The 16,803-nt window shown below is 37.1% G+C and overlaps 1 protein-coding gene across 1 annotated transcript in view; it reads right to left on the bottom strand.

The window, feature by feature from the left end:
- Positions 1-1,615: 1,615 nt before the first annotated feature.
- The window catches only part of CASK (calcium/calmodulin dependent serine protein kinase), a 202,930-nt gene continuing 187,742 nt past the window's right edge, over positions 1,616-16,803 (bottom strand). The window contains exons 22-26 of the mRNA XM_017810874.1: positions 13,493-13,577; positions 13,321-13,401; positions 10,853-11,055; positions 8,977-9,060; positions 1,616-3,058 (exon numbers count right to left, since the gene is read on the bottom strand). Of these exons, the coding sequence (XP_017666363.1) occupies positions 2,882-3,058; positions 8,977-9,060; positions 10,853-11,055; positions 13,321-13,401; positions 13,493-13,577 (630 nt within the window). The 3' untranslated portion in view covers positions 1,616-2,881. The remainder of the gene's footprint in view (positions 3,059-8,976; positions 9,061-10,852; positions 11,056-13,320; positions 13,402-13,492; positions 13,578-16,803) is intronic.

Below are 16,803 nucleotides of genomic sequence, written 5' to 3'. Positions count from 1 at the left end.
TAAAGAGGAGGCAGGACTCGACGCTAACTGATGTGCTTTACAGTTTTTGTCTCTTGATAAAAGGTTATACAGTGAGAAAAAAGAAACAAAGCTCTCCAAGTCAGTCTTTCTACTGTGTACTATTAACTGAATGGTAGCTCCACTTAAGAGAAGAAAGGCGTATTAGTTACATTAAATCACTACTTATTGTCATCTACATAAGGCAGAAGCACCCTCATGGGCCTTATGAGTTTTCTTTCCTTACAAGCTGGATACACAGAAACTCCAAGAAATTCACATCAACAGAGTCAAAAGTGTGTAGTTAAAACATTTATGATGGACTGTACTCGAATTATCAAAATTACTTTACCTGTTTAATGTCATAAACATTTTGAGATGAAAAACGTGTCACTGAAGTCAGATACCAATGCTCACCAGAGAAGTTTGTATTTCTAACATCAGAAACACTCCACTGCTTGATTTTCAGTAGGTCTTCCCATCTTTGTGCTTTACTGGGAAAAGAGGTAGTTCTGAGAGTGAATGAACCTTCGATGAGCTCAGCTAGTGTGTAATATTAACATTGCAACAGCTGGTCCTACAGGAACACTGGCTAAGGTTCATCCAGGACTAAAACAACACAGCACAACTACTTGGAAAATTACCTCTTACTCACTAAATAGTTCACAGTTTGCACTATCCCCTTTTTCAGGGGCTAAATTCAGAACAGATGAGCACCTACTATTACTCTGATAGGTTCCCTCTTGCTTATCGAGGCCCACGCCGATAGTTTCTCAGGGGTTAGTTACCACAAAACTACAAACTCAAGGGATTCAGTTACAGTTCTGGTTTTGGGACACAGCCCCAGCCCTGTGATTCCAGCTGGTTCAGCAGGTGGGGTAAAATGATGGATCAAGCTCCCTTCTGCCCCGTGGGCTGCAAGTCGGGCTGTGAATGCAGCTCAAAATAGAAACTTGCCTGCTCTGGCTGGATGGGAGGATGCCTGGCCAGATCTAGATTCTACCTATGGATTTTACAAGAATAGGGATTTGACCACCTGACCTACAGAAGGAGTAGGCAGGAAAAAATTAGCAAGAATTACCCCTATTATAAATGTTCAACCATGAGAACCTGTTATGATTACAACCCAGACAGCTGGAACAGCCCACGGATCCACTACAGCTGATAGTTCCACTCTGAGTATAAATCCCTTTAGAACACTGTATCATCTTAAAATAAACACTAAACTTCATACTATACAACAGCACAGCCAACCAAGCTCTGACGAGAAGTCATTTTAAGGAACATCATATTCTGACACCTAAAAAGAGGTGGCAGTGTTTGCTTCCCTTAACCATTTTCACTAAAAATGCAAACCACCTGGGCCAGCGAGAGCACGAAGAAGGGAAATAAAGTGCCAGGTCAATGCATGGTTATATTTTCTTACTTGGGTCTGCTCTAATTCTAACTTTGTTGAACCTGTGCTGGTCCAGGCGGAGCAGGGCCCCCGGACAGACTTGCAGTCTGGGCCCTACAAGGGCTTCCCTTACAGACTTAAAGACAATTTTTCTCACTGCACAAGTCACTGGTTTGTTCTTCAAACTCCCTGTGATGAAATGAAGGACCCAAAAGCATTTAATTGTTGAACACATAAAAGGAAGTATATTTAAAATAAAAAAAATTGGTCAGACTGTAGAGTCAATTACCATTTTTAAAGGAATTTACAGGGCTGTTGTAGATGAGTCTTTTGGAATAGTCAGTTTATCGCAATGCCTAAACTGGTTTCTTCATTGCACAGTATTTTCTTTTAAAATGTGTGCATCTTTAAACAATTACATACATATTAAAAATCAGCATTTCTTTGCTTAAACTGAATTAAAACGTTAATACTCTCAGACAACACAGATCTGAAATGGTGAAACCAGTAATTGCCCCCTCCCACCTTACAACAAATTAAATTGAGACAAAATTACAAACACATTTCACTACATGATTATTATTAATAAAAATCAGTTTTTCTTTTTTTTTTTTTTTTTTTTTATAAAGTTGCCCAAAATGCAAGGGATGTGCATAGGTTTACAACTTAAGTCAGAATAATATTTTACTTTATTCCCTTGGGTACGTGTTCCCATGAACGGAATGTACTTTGCTGTAGATTACAGGTTTTATCAACACAGATACACCAACGGCATGAACGCTTGCGACTGTCCACATGCATTAAGAGTCAAGACCCAATTTCAAATTTCTAAAAGTTTTACAGAGTTCTTCAAAGAGACAGTATCACATTATCTGGATGTTACACAAAAGTACTTAAAAATACTATCCTAGGAGAAAAAAAAAAAAAAAAAAAAGGCGAAAAAAGGCCTTTAAAATTTATGAATTTGTTTCGTAACCACTAGACTAATTACTTCAAATAAATAAAGGAAAGCAAAGTATTCCAATCCATAAAATCAGACTCTAAAAAGAATGTAGTGTTCCACCCCCAAGTTAAGGTAACAGAATCATATTATTATTACTATTAAAATAGATTATAGAAAGCAGCATCTATTTTGTGCAGTTTTTAGGGGCCCTTGAAATAAAAAGCTATGATTTCCAAAAATATAACATTCCAAAGGACTGAATAATACATATATTTAAAGATACATTTTATTAAAGTTTAGGAGAAATGATTAAAAAAAAGATACTGTCTCTTTAAATTAGTGTTTCATCTTTTTTTTTTTTCCCCCTCCTCCTATCTATTCAGACATGACAATAATTATATTTTAGGTCACACTACATCTAGGTAGTCTCTAGGGGCCAAGACCTGTTGACACAAGGTCAGTAACGAAGAGGTTTTCCATGTATGAGGTGGTTCCCAGTAATGACAGGTTGGTTTTTTGTTTCCTCAATCCTCTCATGCCCGGCTCTAGTAGACCCAGGAGACCGGGACCCACTGTGAGGCTGTACACACAAGCTCGATGGCTTCCTCCAGGTGCCTGATAGTCTCATCGATTTCATTGTTGATAATTGTTAGGTCAAAGTAGTGTGCATATGTTCTCTGTAAGATTTCAGACTCCTTCTGCAGGCGCTGAAGAGACTCGTCCTGTTCGCAGGGCAGGAAACAAAAGGGGAGAGAGAGAAGTTGGATCGTTTCGTGCTCTCCTACAACAGCTCCTCAACTGCGGCTCACGGAGAAGGAAACGGCCAAAAAAGCCCCAGGGAGGTCTAAGTGTTTCATCTCCCCCTCCTACATCTATGGGAGTCACACGGGAGAAACTGCACAACTTCCCTCTGGACGCCGACACTCAAACAGCACTTGGTTATTGTCGTGACTGGAGACAAAACACAGCTCTAGTGTTAAAAAAGCGAGGTAGAGGATGGAAGCTTGGAAAAAAAGCAGCACGGACATGAGCAACGGACACCATATATGAAAAAATTGGACAAAGTGCACAAATACAAGCTATTGGGCCTGTGTCCCAGTGAGAACACAAGAAATAGGAGAGGGTATATTGTCAGGTATCAGCTGTTCCCAGTTTTGGTAATGTTTGCTGTTCCACACCAATCTTCTGGGTCTACTTCCTTTAATAATCATTTACTGATAAGGAAGTTCTCACTCCACATGACTCCTCTGCGGTTCCTATCTCGGAGTGGGGTGTTTCCAGCACCTCTTAGTGTGAGGTCCTGGAGATGAACTGGGCAGAGAGCAACATCAGACTGCTGCTCACCTTGGCTCTGTGTCAATGCCTGCACAGAAGCAACTGCATCCTACTTTGTGGGTATCCTACAGGTCTCCGTGCAGCTCGAAATGCTGCAGCCACCGGCTCTGCTAGTGAGGTCTGCCTGCCTGAGGGAGCTGGATGCAAAAGGCTTCTTCCTAGGGCTCTGCAGCACTTCCAAATTTGAATTCTCTTACTGAAAATTCCCTGAAATTTTCCTGAAAAAAATCCAAACCAAAATATTTGCTGTTTTCAGGAACCTTGAAATAGCCATAGGAAAGCCATCAAGTTCTTCCTGGTCCCACAGGTTTGGGATGGATATGGTGCAAAATGACTCCTCCTGCCCTGTAGTATCTGTAGGCTCACTCTACTTGATCAATTAACTGGGACACACTTTACTAAGCAGAGTTTTAGGCTGCAGGAGATACAGATACAGTGCCCATAGCTTTTTCACTAGAAATGGGAATAGAATTTTATCCAGCTAAGGGACACGCCCTCCACCTTCTTTGTTCCTGTTTAAACTCCCAAGTATTTCTAATTACCGTGACAAGTAGCTGTGGAACAACAGCTTTCAGGTCCTTTGAAGGGAACAACCTGCACTGAGATAGTTCTCTTTTCCTGTAGCAATGAAACCAGCACTTCTGGAGGAGAAGTTCTGTACCAAAGTTACAGTTTTGCTTCTCTCCTGAGGCAAATTTCATTCCAAGTCAGACAAATACTCCTCACGCACACTTCTGTACAAGGAATGTTCCTTGTATGGACCATTCTGCATCTCCAGCAATGCCTGAAACTTCTGTAGAAAATACCAGTGTGTGCAAATTTAGTTTATGCTATTAGCAGACAGAACAATATGGATGAATACCAATATTAAATATTCTTGTGGAACATTTCATATGGCCCAGTGTCTTCAAGCCAGAAACCTAGCTAGGTGAACTTCCAGCTTCTCACAGATTCCAAAAAAGACATCAATTTATATCAGCTGAGCATCTAACCTTTTCTGCTTAAATTAACCTACAAAGGTAGGTTAATAATATGTGCTTTAAACATATCCAGCTAAGATTAATTTTATATTTAAAGCCTGTCTTGACAAAATCATATTACACTTTGAAAAGAGTTTTAATCTCATGGTACAAGGGTACAAGTACCTGAAAAGCCCTTTGAAGCCTCAGAACTCCTAAGTCCATATGTAGATTTTTAATTGCTATTCAGATTTCCCATCAATGTTACTTTTACTTACAGGTATGAGAATGAACTTTTCTCACTGGAGCATCTATCTTGCTGTGACTGACAGTAAAATCTGAAAAACTTACAGCCATCTTATCTTAAAAAAACATTAAAAAATGTTTCAAAAACTCAGTATATTTTAGTATTTTTCTGACTTAGCTTCTCCTAGATCCAACTTTACTGGGATCAAAGTGTGCTGCATTTTGGAATATCTAAATTTCCTGGCCTGTTGGAAATGTAAAACATTACTTCTTTCATATACTCTTAGGGGCACTAATAAGTTAGGCCATTACAGAATTTTCAAACAGCTTCAAACTTTTACAAGTTTTGCAAAAATAGAAGATATTACAGTTCTTGATTATTGTTTTATTGTGGGACCAAATGTCACCTGTGACTGTGATGGAGTATCTATTTGAACATGTCAGAGTTCTTTTTTAATCTGAATCTGTAACACTTAAATGCCAAGATTATTTTTCAAAGCTAACACTTAAAATATTTGCTGTACTAAGCTCCTCTTAATTTCTCTAAAATTTCTTAATTAAATTTTGAATACTGAATATCTCAGATTATTTTCCAAGAAGAATATTCTTCAGCAGTTGTGCTCTCAATAGCTTCGAGAAAGAAGATATTTATCAAAATGTTTGGCTTTCTGCAGACAGACACATGAACGGCCACAACTTCAGTAATTTAACATTTGTGAACACAACATCTGCCTTTTCTTCTTCCCCCAGCTCTCATGCAATGGGCATTTTATGTGGGTCTGGTTGGAGTGTGTGCATTATTGGAGCAAACTTTGCTTTCCTAAGTCAGTTCACTCTCCTCATCATCTCTCCTTCTGCACCACAGCTGAAAGGAGTGAAACATGGCTTTATCCATGAAATGTCTCCCATGTACATAAAGGCCACCAGTGGCATCTTCAGTTTCTGAGGACTGGGTTTTTTTGGCCTGTAAGTAAACAGGACAATAGCTGCTGCTTGTGACAGTCAAAGCACAGCCTAACAAATTTCTAATATTCCTTTCTAAGGCTGTGGACAATGTATAAACACACCATCAGGGCTTTGCCAATTTTGCCTCAACAGAAAGAAATTAATTTAATCAGTTTAAACAGCTGGACTGCAAACGTCCTAAGAAAAATCCTTCTACTCTTTAGCTGTAGGAAAGGAGCGCAGCTAAAAGTCAGAAGAATTTGGCTCAATAAAGATTTAGATCAAATAAGTGGAGCCTGTCAACTTCTCTTTGCTGTTCTCTGGGCAATGGGAGGTAGGAAACAGCTGGAGGAGAGAGGAACTACCCTGAGGTTTTCTGATATGCTCCCTCCTCTCTCTGTTTTAGCACAACAATCATCTGATTTAAGTTTCCTTTGTGATTAGACAGGTGGGTGCACTCTGTAAGATCTCCTATAGGATTTAAATTGGTCTTGTGCTTTGCAGCATTGCTCATTGTGCATTGCTATATTCATTTGAAAGCATAATATTTTATCTCCTAACTCCTGTTGTGTGGGCCTTGATTACTGAGACATTTTGTGTGGTCTGTGATGGGCTAAAGTGTCTCAAGAGAGATACATCCAAGATCAGGCCTCTGCACTGATTTCACCACAAAGTTCAGACATTCAGCTATAAGAGCAGAAATTTTACTCTCCAGTCTCTTTTTTTTTTTTTACTAGCAGACAATCTTAGTGCAGATATCAAAAGTCATTTTTATATTAAATTTTTATTCCATTGGCAAAAGTAATGTTGAATGGGAACAGCAAATCTACATTCTAACACTACTGCAATAATCAGAACTACCTTGTCAGCCCCTAGCTGGTACTTACAGGCAGTTTTCTGCACCATTTTGGCAGCTATGTACAATTAGTACGAATGCAGGAAAATGAAAAGAAAAGCAAAGATGAAATTTAAGAAAACATAAAGGGGAGGGGTGAAAAAGGACAGTCATTTACAGAAGTGCTCTCAAAAAGCTTAAGCAAAATAAACAAGGCAGGGCAGGAGGATATATGGAAAGGGACACTCATTATGCAAATGAACCTTTCAAAAAGGAAGCATGAATGGGAAATAGGAAACACACACTCCTCACCCTTGTTTGCTGCCTTGCAGGCTGCAAACACACAGACATGGTTTGCAAATCTCCTTTCATGCAGCCCAGTAAACACTGGAAAGTAGGATCCTTTATTTGGGTAAGGTCTGCTGCTATTACCATTGCCTACCCCTCCTGTTCCTTAATTGATTCATAAATTAGCATGTTTTATAAGTGTAGCCTTGGTTCAGCAATTCATGTGCCTGGGTGAAAGAAACCCTGCATGCACAGAGACTTTTGTCACAAAAGCTTAAAACAAAGACAGAGTCTTACAGTAGGGATGAAAATATTTATAACATAATACTTCTGCTAATATTTCTTTGGCATGAAAATGTATTTCCCCACCACTACTACAGAAAGTACATTTCTGTCGTCAGTGCATCACAGAAAACATTCTCTCCCTCATATGAACTGTCCCCAATATCTCAGTATTATGTCCTACAGCAGGGAGATTAAAAGTTAAGTACCACTGGCAGATAAGTGAGGCCAAGGAAGACTATTTGGAAGCTGAGACACAGCTATGGAGGCAACAAACCCAGGCAATTACGTAAGTTCACAGGGTACCTGGCTGCCTGAGTGCTGCTGTAAACACAATGCTCACTTGACAGAGCCTAAGAATGATCTTATTTTTTTAATTGATGCAATGTTATTTGATGACACAAAGGCAAAGCCACCGTAGATTACAAAATTTTAGTATTTTACCAAGACTATTCTGATGTACATCATATGGCAACACCAGCATAAACTGTCACTTCACTGACACAGCAAATTGTGATGTTCTGAGAGATCTTTGCCTTTACACTCTTGAAATGTTCCCGTTAGGCTACAGGTTCTTAAGACACTGAAAATGACAGAACTTAATGCTGTGAAAGTGAAAAGATGCTTGTTCCCCTTCCCACTTTTCTTCTGGCTATAAACTTTCACTGCTTTTCTGGATTTGTGCTTGTCAGAGTCTTTGTGAGCTGCTTAAAAACTGACAAAAATCCAATTTACAGCTAAAGTAGCCCACTAAAGGGTCACAGTGAACTAGCAGAATGCCTCAGCTGCCAGTAAAATTGCAGCTTGAGGCCAAAATCTTTCACTCTCCATTTTCTATTTTAATAATTATTCAGGGTATTTGCATTTAAATATGTTTGTCTTGTTCCTTATTTTCCTGCAAGCCTCTGAAGTGATGTCATAATTTCATGCTTATGATACTGTAATTACATTTCAATAGAAACAGGCTGCAGTGACAGGGCTTCTGACTTTATGTTTGGATGATCAAGGAAACACCTAAGAGACTTGGAATAAATTCATGATCAAATCTAATTGATTAAATACTTTAATATCATGCTTTTAAAAGGGCTAAGCAAATAAAGTGTTTGCAAAAATACTGTTTTTCCTGTTGTGAACTAAATCCAGAATTGCTTGATATCATCTTTGAAATCAGTAGCAATCTGCTGAGTGGGTACTTCATAAAAAATAAGTAGGAAATGGAGGTTATGGACCTCCATGAATACTTAGCATTATTTCACAAGTAATTGCCCCTCTGGTCAAAGCTTCCAATTCTCAGAGAACAGTCATCAAAATTAATAAGCCTATTTGTGACATGTATTTGCTGTGCAGGAAAAATTCTAAAGCTAAAGGTGGGGTGACAGCGGAGTCCTGAACACCCATTTCTTCAGCTCAGACCAGCAGTAATCCAGTGCTGAGCACTTGGAATTGGGTAATTTGTGCCAATTATTTGTCAAGGATTTGGAAATGGATCTGTGAGGTAGGGCAAGGAATGAAACAAAAGAATATGTACTTTAAAATATACCACGTGGATCCTTCGACTTGAAGTTCACCAATTAACCAATTTTGAATTGGTTAATGAACAAGAAATGTATCTCAACCCACTTGAATGCTGTCATTCAACTGTCTTTCTGCCTCTCCATTTACAGACAAGGAAACAACTAAAGAGCCTGATTTGCATATTTGAATCTCATCCTTAATTCTGGCTCTAATAAGACATCAGACTGCAACATACCTCATTAATGCCTGGGGTAATTGTAGGTGCAGCAATAAAAACAACAAAAGGAGCAAACTCTGCAGTTCTCAGGACCTTCAATGCCTAGGTGAAAAAAAAATCACATGCTTTAGAGGAAACCCCCAACAATCAATGTGAAGTAAGTTTAGTCACACAAGCAAAATACACAAATTTATGACTTACCAATGCTGGATTTGTTTTTAACTGAACTGGAGTCAAAACCTTAGTAGTACAGACACTTAACTTTTTGTATTATTTTGCATTTTTGGTGGTCAAAACGTATATTTATCCTTAAGTAAAGTGAATTTATGAGACAGTAAAGGCTTTAGCATTTTCAGAGAGGTTCTTGCCATATAGTCTCAAAGACTGTGGAATTCTGTTTGCATTTAATCTTACTGATTAAATACCACATAAAAATATTCAGTCATGCCATAAATAGGGAATATTGATTAGAATATAATTTTTTGTCTGACTTCATCTAGCAACTAAAACTTTTTAATTATTATTTTCTTAAACAAATGAAAATGTGATGTGAGTAGTTTGAAGTTTTTAAAGAGTGAGCATAGCACTAAATGCAGTAAATACAGCATCAATCCCCTGAAACAAATAATTCAAGAAAAAATTCAGGAAAAGTCATGTAACTAAGAGCACCCAAGGGAAAACCAGCAAGAGGTGTAAGATAACCAGGAATAGGTCCACAAACAGGTTGCCCTTAATGAGCTGAGATGGATGAATGAGGAGGCTGGTTAGGAAAGAGGCTTGCTAGACATGTGCTGGAGGAAGTGCAGCAAAAGCAGCTGTTACCAGATGTAAATACATCCTAACTAAGATTAAAATGGCTTCTGAGAATTGCACTGCTTTTGAATAATGCACGTTGAAAAGGTTTATCAAGAGAGTTTGCTGTTAACAGCCGTTCCATTTGAACTAACTACAGATGCTGCTTTCCCTGAACGCTGTTAAATGTGGGATTTTATTTTTCAGAACAGCACCACACCAGCATACTGTGAACTGTCCTAAATAATTTAGTCAGGTATCTTATTTCTGTTACAAAAATCTTAAAAGCATTTGAACTTCTTGAATCCATTCACAATGAAGAAAGAAGTTAGCAAATTTAAATAGATAACACGGGTCACAATTTTATCTTTCCTCCCATTTCCTTCCACCTGCGAGAATATAAACATCACATTTGTCCATATTCATGATGTTTCATTTAACAAAATATAAAGATTGCTGTGAATTGGAAGTAATGACTACATGGATGTTTCAAAGGAAACATATCAGAATTTTCCACAGAAGATTTTATACAATGAATAAACAAACTCTTAGTGTTTCTCGAGAGCCTGATTTTTATTCCTGCCCTCTTTTGAAAAGGAAAATGCCACAATGCAGAAATGACTTCATAAAGTAACAACACTGATCTGGTCATTGCCCAAACAGGTTAAATATCAGTGATTAACCACAAATGTTTCTGTCTGTGCTCAATAGTGATACGCAGTTCAGAGTCAGCCTTGAGCAAGATTACCTTTTCATAAAGCATCAGAGAGAAATTTTTGAAAACATTACTCCTGGCTGGCAATGACAATGACTTGTTTTGATATGTTTCACTGGACATGAGGCCAATATAGTAAAAAGTTACATGGTAAGTAAATTTTCAAGCTATAGTGATTGCTAAACTATGAATTTGTTTCTGCTGTATGTTCTTCCAACCAGGTGATTACCAGAATTCCACTTCCCAGATCGATACCTTGGTGGTTCAAGAGCTTTTGTTCCACATTACTTATCTAGTGTGCAATCAATAAAAATAAATATATCTCAATATGATTAGGTTGAAGGATTTGTGATGAGTCCCATTTTTACACGTTTTCTAATTAGTTACCTGAGGTTCTACATCAAGTATTGCAATTAGTCCCTGCTCATGGATCTTTCGTATTGTTTCCAGTTTTGTCCCGTACATTGCATCCTCATGGCTGCCATATTCCAAATACTCATTGTTTGATATATCCTGCATCATTTGGTCATGTGATACAAAGTAGTAATTTTTGCCATTTTCTTCATCTTTCTTTGGAGGTCGGGTTGTATCTGAAAACACAAAATATTTTAGTACACAAGCAATATTAGGTTTTTATACGGCTTTCTTTTTTTTTTTTTGGTTTATCAATACTTATTCACTGAATGATGACTTGCCAAATCACATATGAAGCATGAGGTTGAGGTAGTCAGAATGACAGGCACCAGGAATAGCAGGAGTCTGAGGGATATGTATTGGGAAAAAGCAGGAGAGGAAGGGATGTAGAAAAGGTAAAAAATCAAAAGGCAACAGAAGAGCAGAAGGTCATAAATAACCTTTCCCTGGTCAAGACTGTAAGACTCTGTAAAACATCTCTTCACAATCTACTGCCTTTTCTTCCAACAACCCCACCATAATTTCAAACAAGGTATCCAAAAACTGAACTCATCTTCTACTTTTAGTTATACCTATTACTGTTCTGAGGATTAATTAGCAATGTTCTGAAGATTAATTAGGATATTTCAAAGATGAAAAGTTCTATAGAAATATTATAGATCATAGTTATTTTAAGAAATTCATGAACAATGGATTATATAAACCATATAATATCACTATACTACTCACTGATGTCCTAGGTCTACTAAACTTCAGATCCTCATAATTCTCTCAAATCCTCTTCTTTTCTAAAAACATTTCTGTACTTTCCTTTTTTTTTTTTTTAACTGAAGTTCTTATGAGGTTTTCTTCTTATGAGTGTGAAAGTATAAGTCTGAAAAGTAGGCAAAGACCTGACTACTTATGGGCCAAGAGAGATGAAAGCTACTTAGCAAATTCATACTTTTTGAATATCTTACTTCTACTGACCTATGTGGTAAGAGAAGTATGGCCTACTAATCTTTTTAATTAACTGCCATTGTCTGTGACATGACCTTTTTGATCAGGTTTTCACTTTGTAGATAATTTCTTCACAAAGCATTCCCCAAAACTCCGCACCCAACTTAAGGCCCATCTCAAAAACTACCTAATCTACCATGGTTTTGTAAAAGAATGCAGAAAATGCATCTTTTTAGTCTTCTTATGTAACCAGTGAAACAATTTCAGTGTTTCCACAGAGAAAGAACCTAATGCAGCCAACCTAAAGCATGATCACCATGGTATAGATGAGTCCATTTTCACAGTATTTGAAGATAAAATAACTAGTTCAGCTTCTCCCTCTCCACGCCAGTACAGTTAGTACCTGACAGAGACTGGGTGAAAAGTATACTGTAAACATTTATTAGGCTCTGATTTAGTTCTTTGCAATGGAGATCATATTTGCTGGGTTACTTACTACCTTCCCCCCATATAATCTTGTCTGTACTGAATAAGATAAGTACAATGCACACCACATACTCCTGGTACCACACAACTAATTGAGGATTTTAGTGTCTAGATATAAACAGTAGTGTGACAAACAGTTCAGTGTCACATTGCTGCTGGGGTGATCTAACAGCTCATGCTTTCAAAAGGGCCAGGTCTTTCTGTTTTCCTTCTGATAGATCTGCTCTTTATCTGACTCAGGGGAACTTAGATCAGCACCCAACTAACCCTTTCCCCATTCCAAATAGGTTTAGAGATAAGTTCTTAAAAGAATACTTTTAGCAACAACAAAGTCCTTATAGGTAGAAAACCACCACTTCTGAGCCATGAATGGTGTTTCTGAAGTCAGTCTAAAATAGAGTGGACAGTCAGGGACTGGATACTCTTGTTTCAGTATCCTTAGCTTGAGGAAAAAGGGTGCATCTCCAAGAGACCATGTAATAGGATATGCAATTCCTGCCATGGTATTGATAGACTGTCATGAAGGGAAAAACACCTCTTTGTAACAACCCACTTGTAAGCAGTGAAGTTAATTGTGTTTTCTTTTCCTTATTGTCATCTCTGGAAATTTGAGGTTGTTTTAGTAGTACCAGCCCCCAAGACTAAGCTGTGAGAAGTAATTAAAACATTCAGATAAGGTACACATTAAAGGTTTCCTCTAAATCCAGTTTATATGTCTTCTCATGGGAATCATACACAGCTAGAAATGAGAAATGTTTTATCCTTCATTCTGAATTAAGGAACATTTGGGTAGAGAGAAGCAAGAAGTTTTGTGAGTAACAAGAAACACTCGATGTAAAATTGGTGCTACTTTCCACCCCTCCCTTTGGTAAAGCAAAAGAAATACACCCAGTCCTAGCACAGTTCCCACCTTCAAGACTCGTCTCAGCAGAACTGAACACATGTAGTAGAACAACAGGGGTGTTGTCAAGGATGACAACAAACAATTTTGCAGTACATTGAACATTGCTACTCACGAGGAATGGGGTAAGCAAATCTGTCCGGATGTTTTGTGATGAGTGTGTTTTTTATGTGTCTTCTTCCGACACCGTGTGCACCTGAAGCACAACACAAACACAATTTAGAAATTTTCCACCAGAAGGGCTTCAGAACTATGTTGTTATGTTCAGAAAAATGACCAAAAATTACCTAGTAAGACTAGTGTTTTCCTTTTGAATGCTGGCAGCTTTACTACTTCTTCGTATGTGACGAGATCTAATTGATCAAACACTAAAACACAAAAGAAAGCCCCCAAGGGATAAGAAAAAAGGCATATTAAGAGTGACAATTAATTCTGCTACAAATTACAATTTTAGATTCATAATACAAAGTAATATAGAAAATAAAACCATTCATTATGCATTTTAACAAGAGTGTTCTTTTAAAGAACTGTTAAGAGCAGTAAGAAAGCTACTGAAATGCTCAAAGTTTGCATGTCCTTTCATGCAGTATTCAGCAGACCACAAAAATTAGCTCAAACAGCATGCCATTCACGTTTGCATTCCTAAGAAATGGCAATACTAAAGAAAAATCTGTAGACAGTGACCAACATGAATACAGTATGAGAACATCTATTTACACTGAAGATAGGGATACTTTCATAATAATGTTTTAACAAGATCTATGAGAAATGCATAGAGAACAGCGCTAATACTTTGTGGTATTTATTCTTTCAAACCACCACCCTTTAATTGTAATTAGAGTTCTCTTTAAACACATGTGCTAGTTAAGTTGACATGCTTTTAAGACTTGTGACAGAATGAAGAATTCTAATGGAAAGTGATGGCATTACATAAAAGAACCTCCACCATATTTAGGGAAAAATTGTAAAAGTATTATTTCAGATATAATTTCAACTGCAGTTGAAATTGGATGAATTCCATCATGCCTATCAATCTGTTGTCAATTGCCAAGGAATATAATGATTAACAAATCAAGTTTTGTTCATTAAAAACAACTTATTCCTCCTGTGCCCAATAACACATCATCTCTGGTAACTCTTGCAGAATTCTAATGAAAAAAGAAGCCAGGAGGCAGTTAATTATATTTGTAAAGATTACAGCAATCAGCAATTGTGAGCAGAATAATGAACAAGAGTTTTCAGTTCTGTACTTTTGCACACTATGAAAAGAAGGGAGGAGAGACTGCACCTTAACTACGGGACCTTTGAGTGTTTCCAAATCTCAAGTGGTGTATTCACCCCAACTATATCCCACTCATCTTTTAGGATGAGTCTGGATATATCCCTCTCCCCCATCCAAAACCCCTTAGGGAAGTAGGCAGTGGCAGGAGCTTTAGTTTGTTCCAGAAGTCCCCAGCCACCAAGATTCAGCATGAAGAGCATGGAGCCTACCAGAAAGCACAAGCTCTTTGTACTAAAGTCCCAATTAAAGCAGGGAAGGATTTAACTTAATGTATTTCTTTTTTACAGGTCACATTTTTCAATTTGAGAGAAAAAGTACAAATACTTCAGTTTGGTCAAACAACAAATTAATCAATTGACACACTCAACTGTTTAAGACCTTGAAAAGATACAGATATGAAAACTTCCTAGTCCATTTGAAGCATTTTGAATTTCATCCTAGAGAACAATCTCTTTCAACCTTTCCCCAAATCCTACAAACAAGAATTTAGTCATATTTTTCTTCCATTCCACAAACATGGAATTCTACTGTCCTTTTTGCAACTTTATAGTATTTAAACTACTTAACAATTAATTTCATACTAGAAAAAGCCAAAGATCTACAACATGCTAAACAGTTTTACCATTCTAACCATCTAGGCCTGAGAGTATCATTTTCCATCAAAAAATAACAGCAATAAAAAAATCCATCCTTTATTTTCTTCTTGAACAAAACCATGTTATGTTAGATACAAACAACAGGTACAAACAACAGAAATGACACATATTAATGCCTTTATCACAAACTAGCAGCATGGAGAAGATGCGTCTCAGTCTACATGGACTTAACTAATGATTGTAGGGTTTTCAAATGCAAAAGAAGAATGATAATTTTTTAAAAAATACACAAGATATGAGGAATACAGGGCACATTTAAAGACTGAACTTCAATGCTTCAGTGTTACTAGCTAATAAAGAAAAGGAGTTCTTGAAAGGAAACAGTAAGAAGCAAATAAAGAGGCATTGTCACTTGACAGGTTACTTACATGCACAGAGGCCATTGGGAGTAAGACAGCATGAAAAATGTACAGGGGTCATTGAGATATGGCTTGTAATATATTAGTAAAATAAAAAGTATATGCACAAAATAAACTTTACCATGCAATAGTCTAAACACAAGGCAAATAAATCACATTAAGAAATGATAAACATATTTTATAAAAGCTTGGCAATTTTCTAGATTATGCATAATAGGAAGCATAGCTCTAGTATGTTCTAAAGACCGTTCTTTTCTGAAGTCCTGCATTAACATTTCAGTAAAATAAATTAAAAATATATCTAGATACTCTGCAGTGTATCTCCAGAGCATTTATAAAAATATCAGCAAATCTAATATTGAAAAAATACTTCATTTTTTCCTGTGGGCTTTTGTTCAAAATTGTCTTTACAGTGATAAAACATATGATCATGAAATTGCCTAACACTCTAAAATGAAGCATGAGGGAAAGAAAAACAAGATTACATTTTTCTTGTAAAGAAGAAAGCATTTGCTTCTAATTCTAAAAAGTAACGGAAATTGTCTCCTCTTTATTTCATAAACTATGATTTGCAGAACAATCTCATGTCTAGTTCCAGTAATATCCCAGTATCCCACACAAGCTCTCAAATCATTAGCTGGCCACACAAATCTTAATTGACTCTGAAGTATTTTACTAAGTCATTTCTCAGCATCCCAGTTCAGTTTGAACCCCTAAGACAAAAATAACACGGAAGTACAAACAGATTACAGACTGCTGATCAATTTATTGAATTTTATACTAAGATACAAGAGAAGTAAATTCCACTTTCTTGTAAAAGCAATATTTTGACATTGATTATACTTATTTTGGATCCAACAGAGGAAAAGATTTGTTATTTTTTCTGAGACAAACGCACTGAAAGCTTGCAAAGGTCGGTGCTGGTTTATTTCTGACTAACAATACCAGCCATGATAGAGTAATTCAGAAAAGGCAAATTCAGTACCACCTTAGTTAAACTTAAAACTCGTGAGAGCATTTCAGTGAACCTCTTTTTATCCTACATTTGGTGTCATTCCCTGGAATATGACTGGCATCACCTCAAGGTCACTAAGATCAATAAATGTTTCTAAGAGAAATCTTGACTCTAATCCGTGCTTTCATTACCTTTGTGACTTCTTAGGGGGAAGGGGAAGTGCTATTCTGAAAAGAACAGGTTCTTTACGGTCATTATGATAATTTTTAATGTTCATGTTTCTAATTTTTGGCAAAGACTCTGCTCTGATGTGACTAACAGCACTGCTGGTGTCAAGCACTAAGGC

Source organism: Lepidothrix coronata, unplaced genomic scaffold (assembly GCF_001604755.1).
Source record: "Lepidothrix coronata isolate B3197 unplaced genomic scaffold, Lepidothrix_coronata-1.0 Scaffold30, whole genome shotgun sequence".
Lineage (NCBI taxonomy): Eukaryota > Metazoa > Chordata > Aves > Passeriformes > Pipridae > Lepidothrix > Lepidothrix coronata.
The sequence above is the reverse complement of the archived record's forward strand: the minus strand, read 5'-3'. Positions and strand labels throughout refer to the sequence as shown.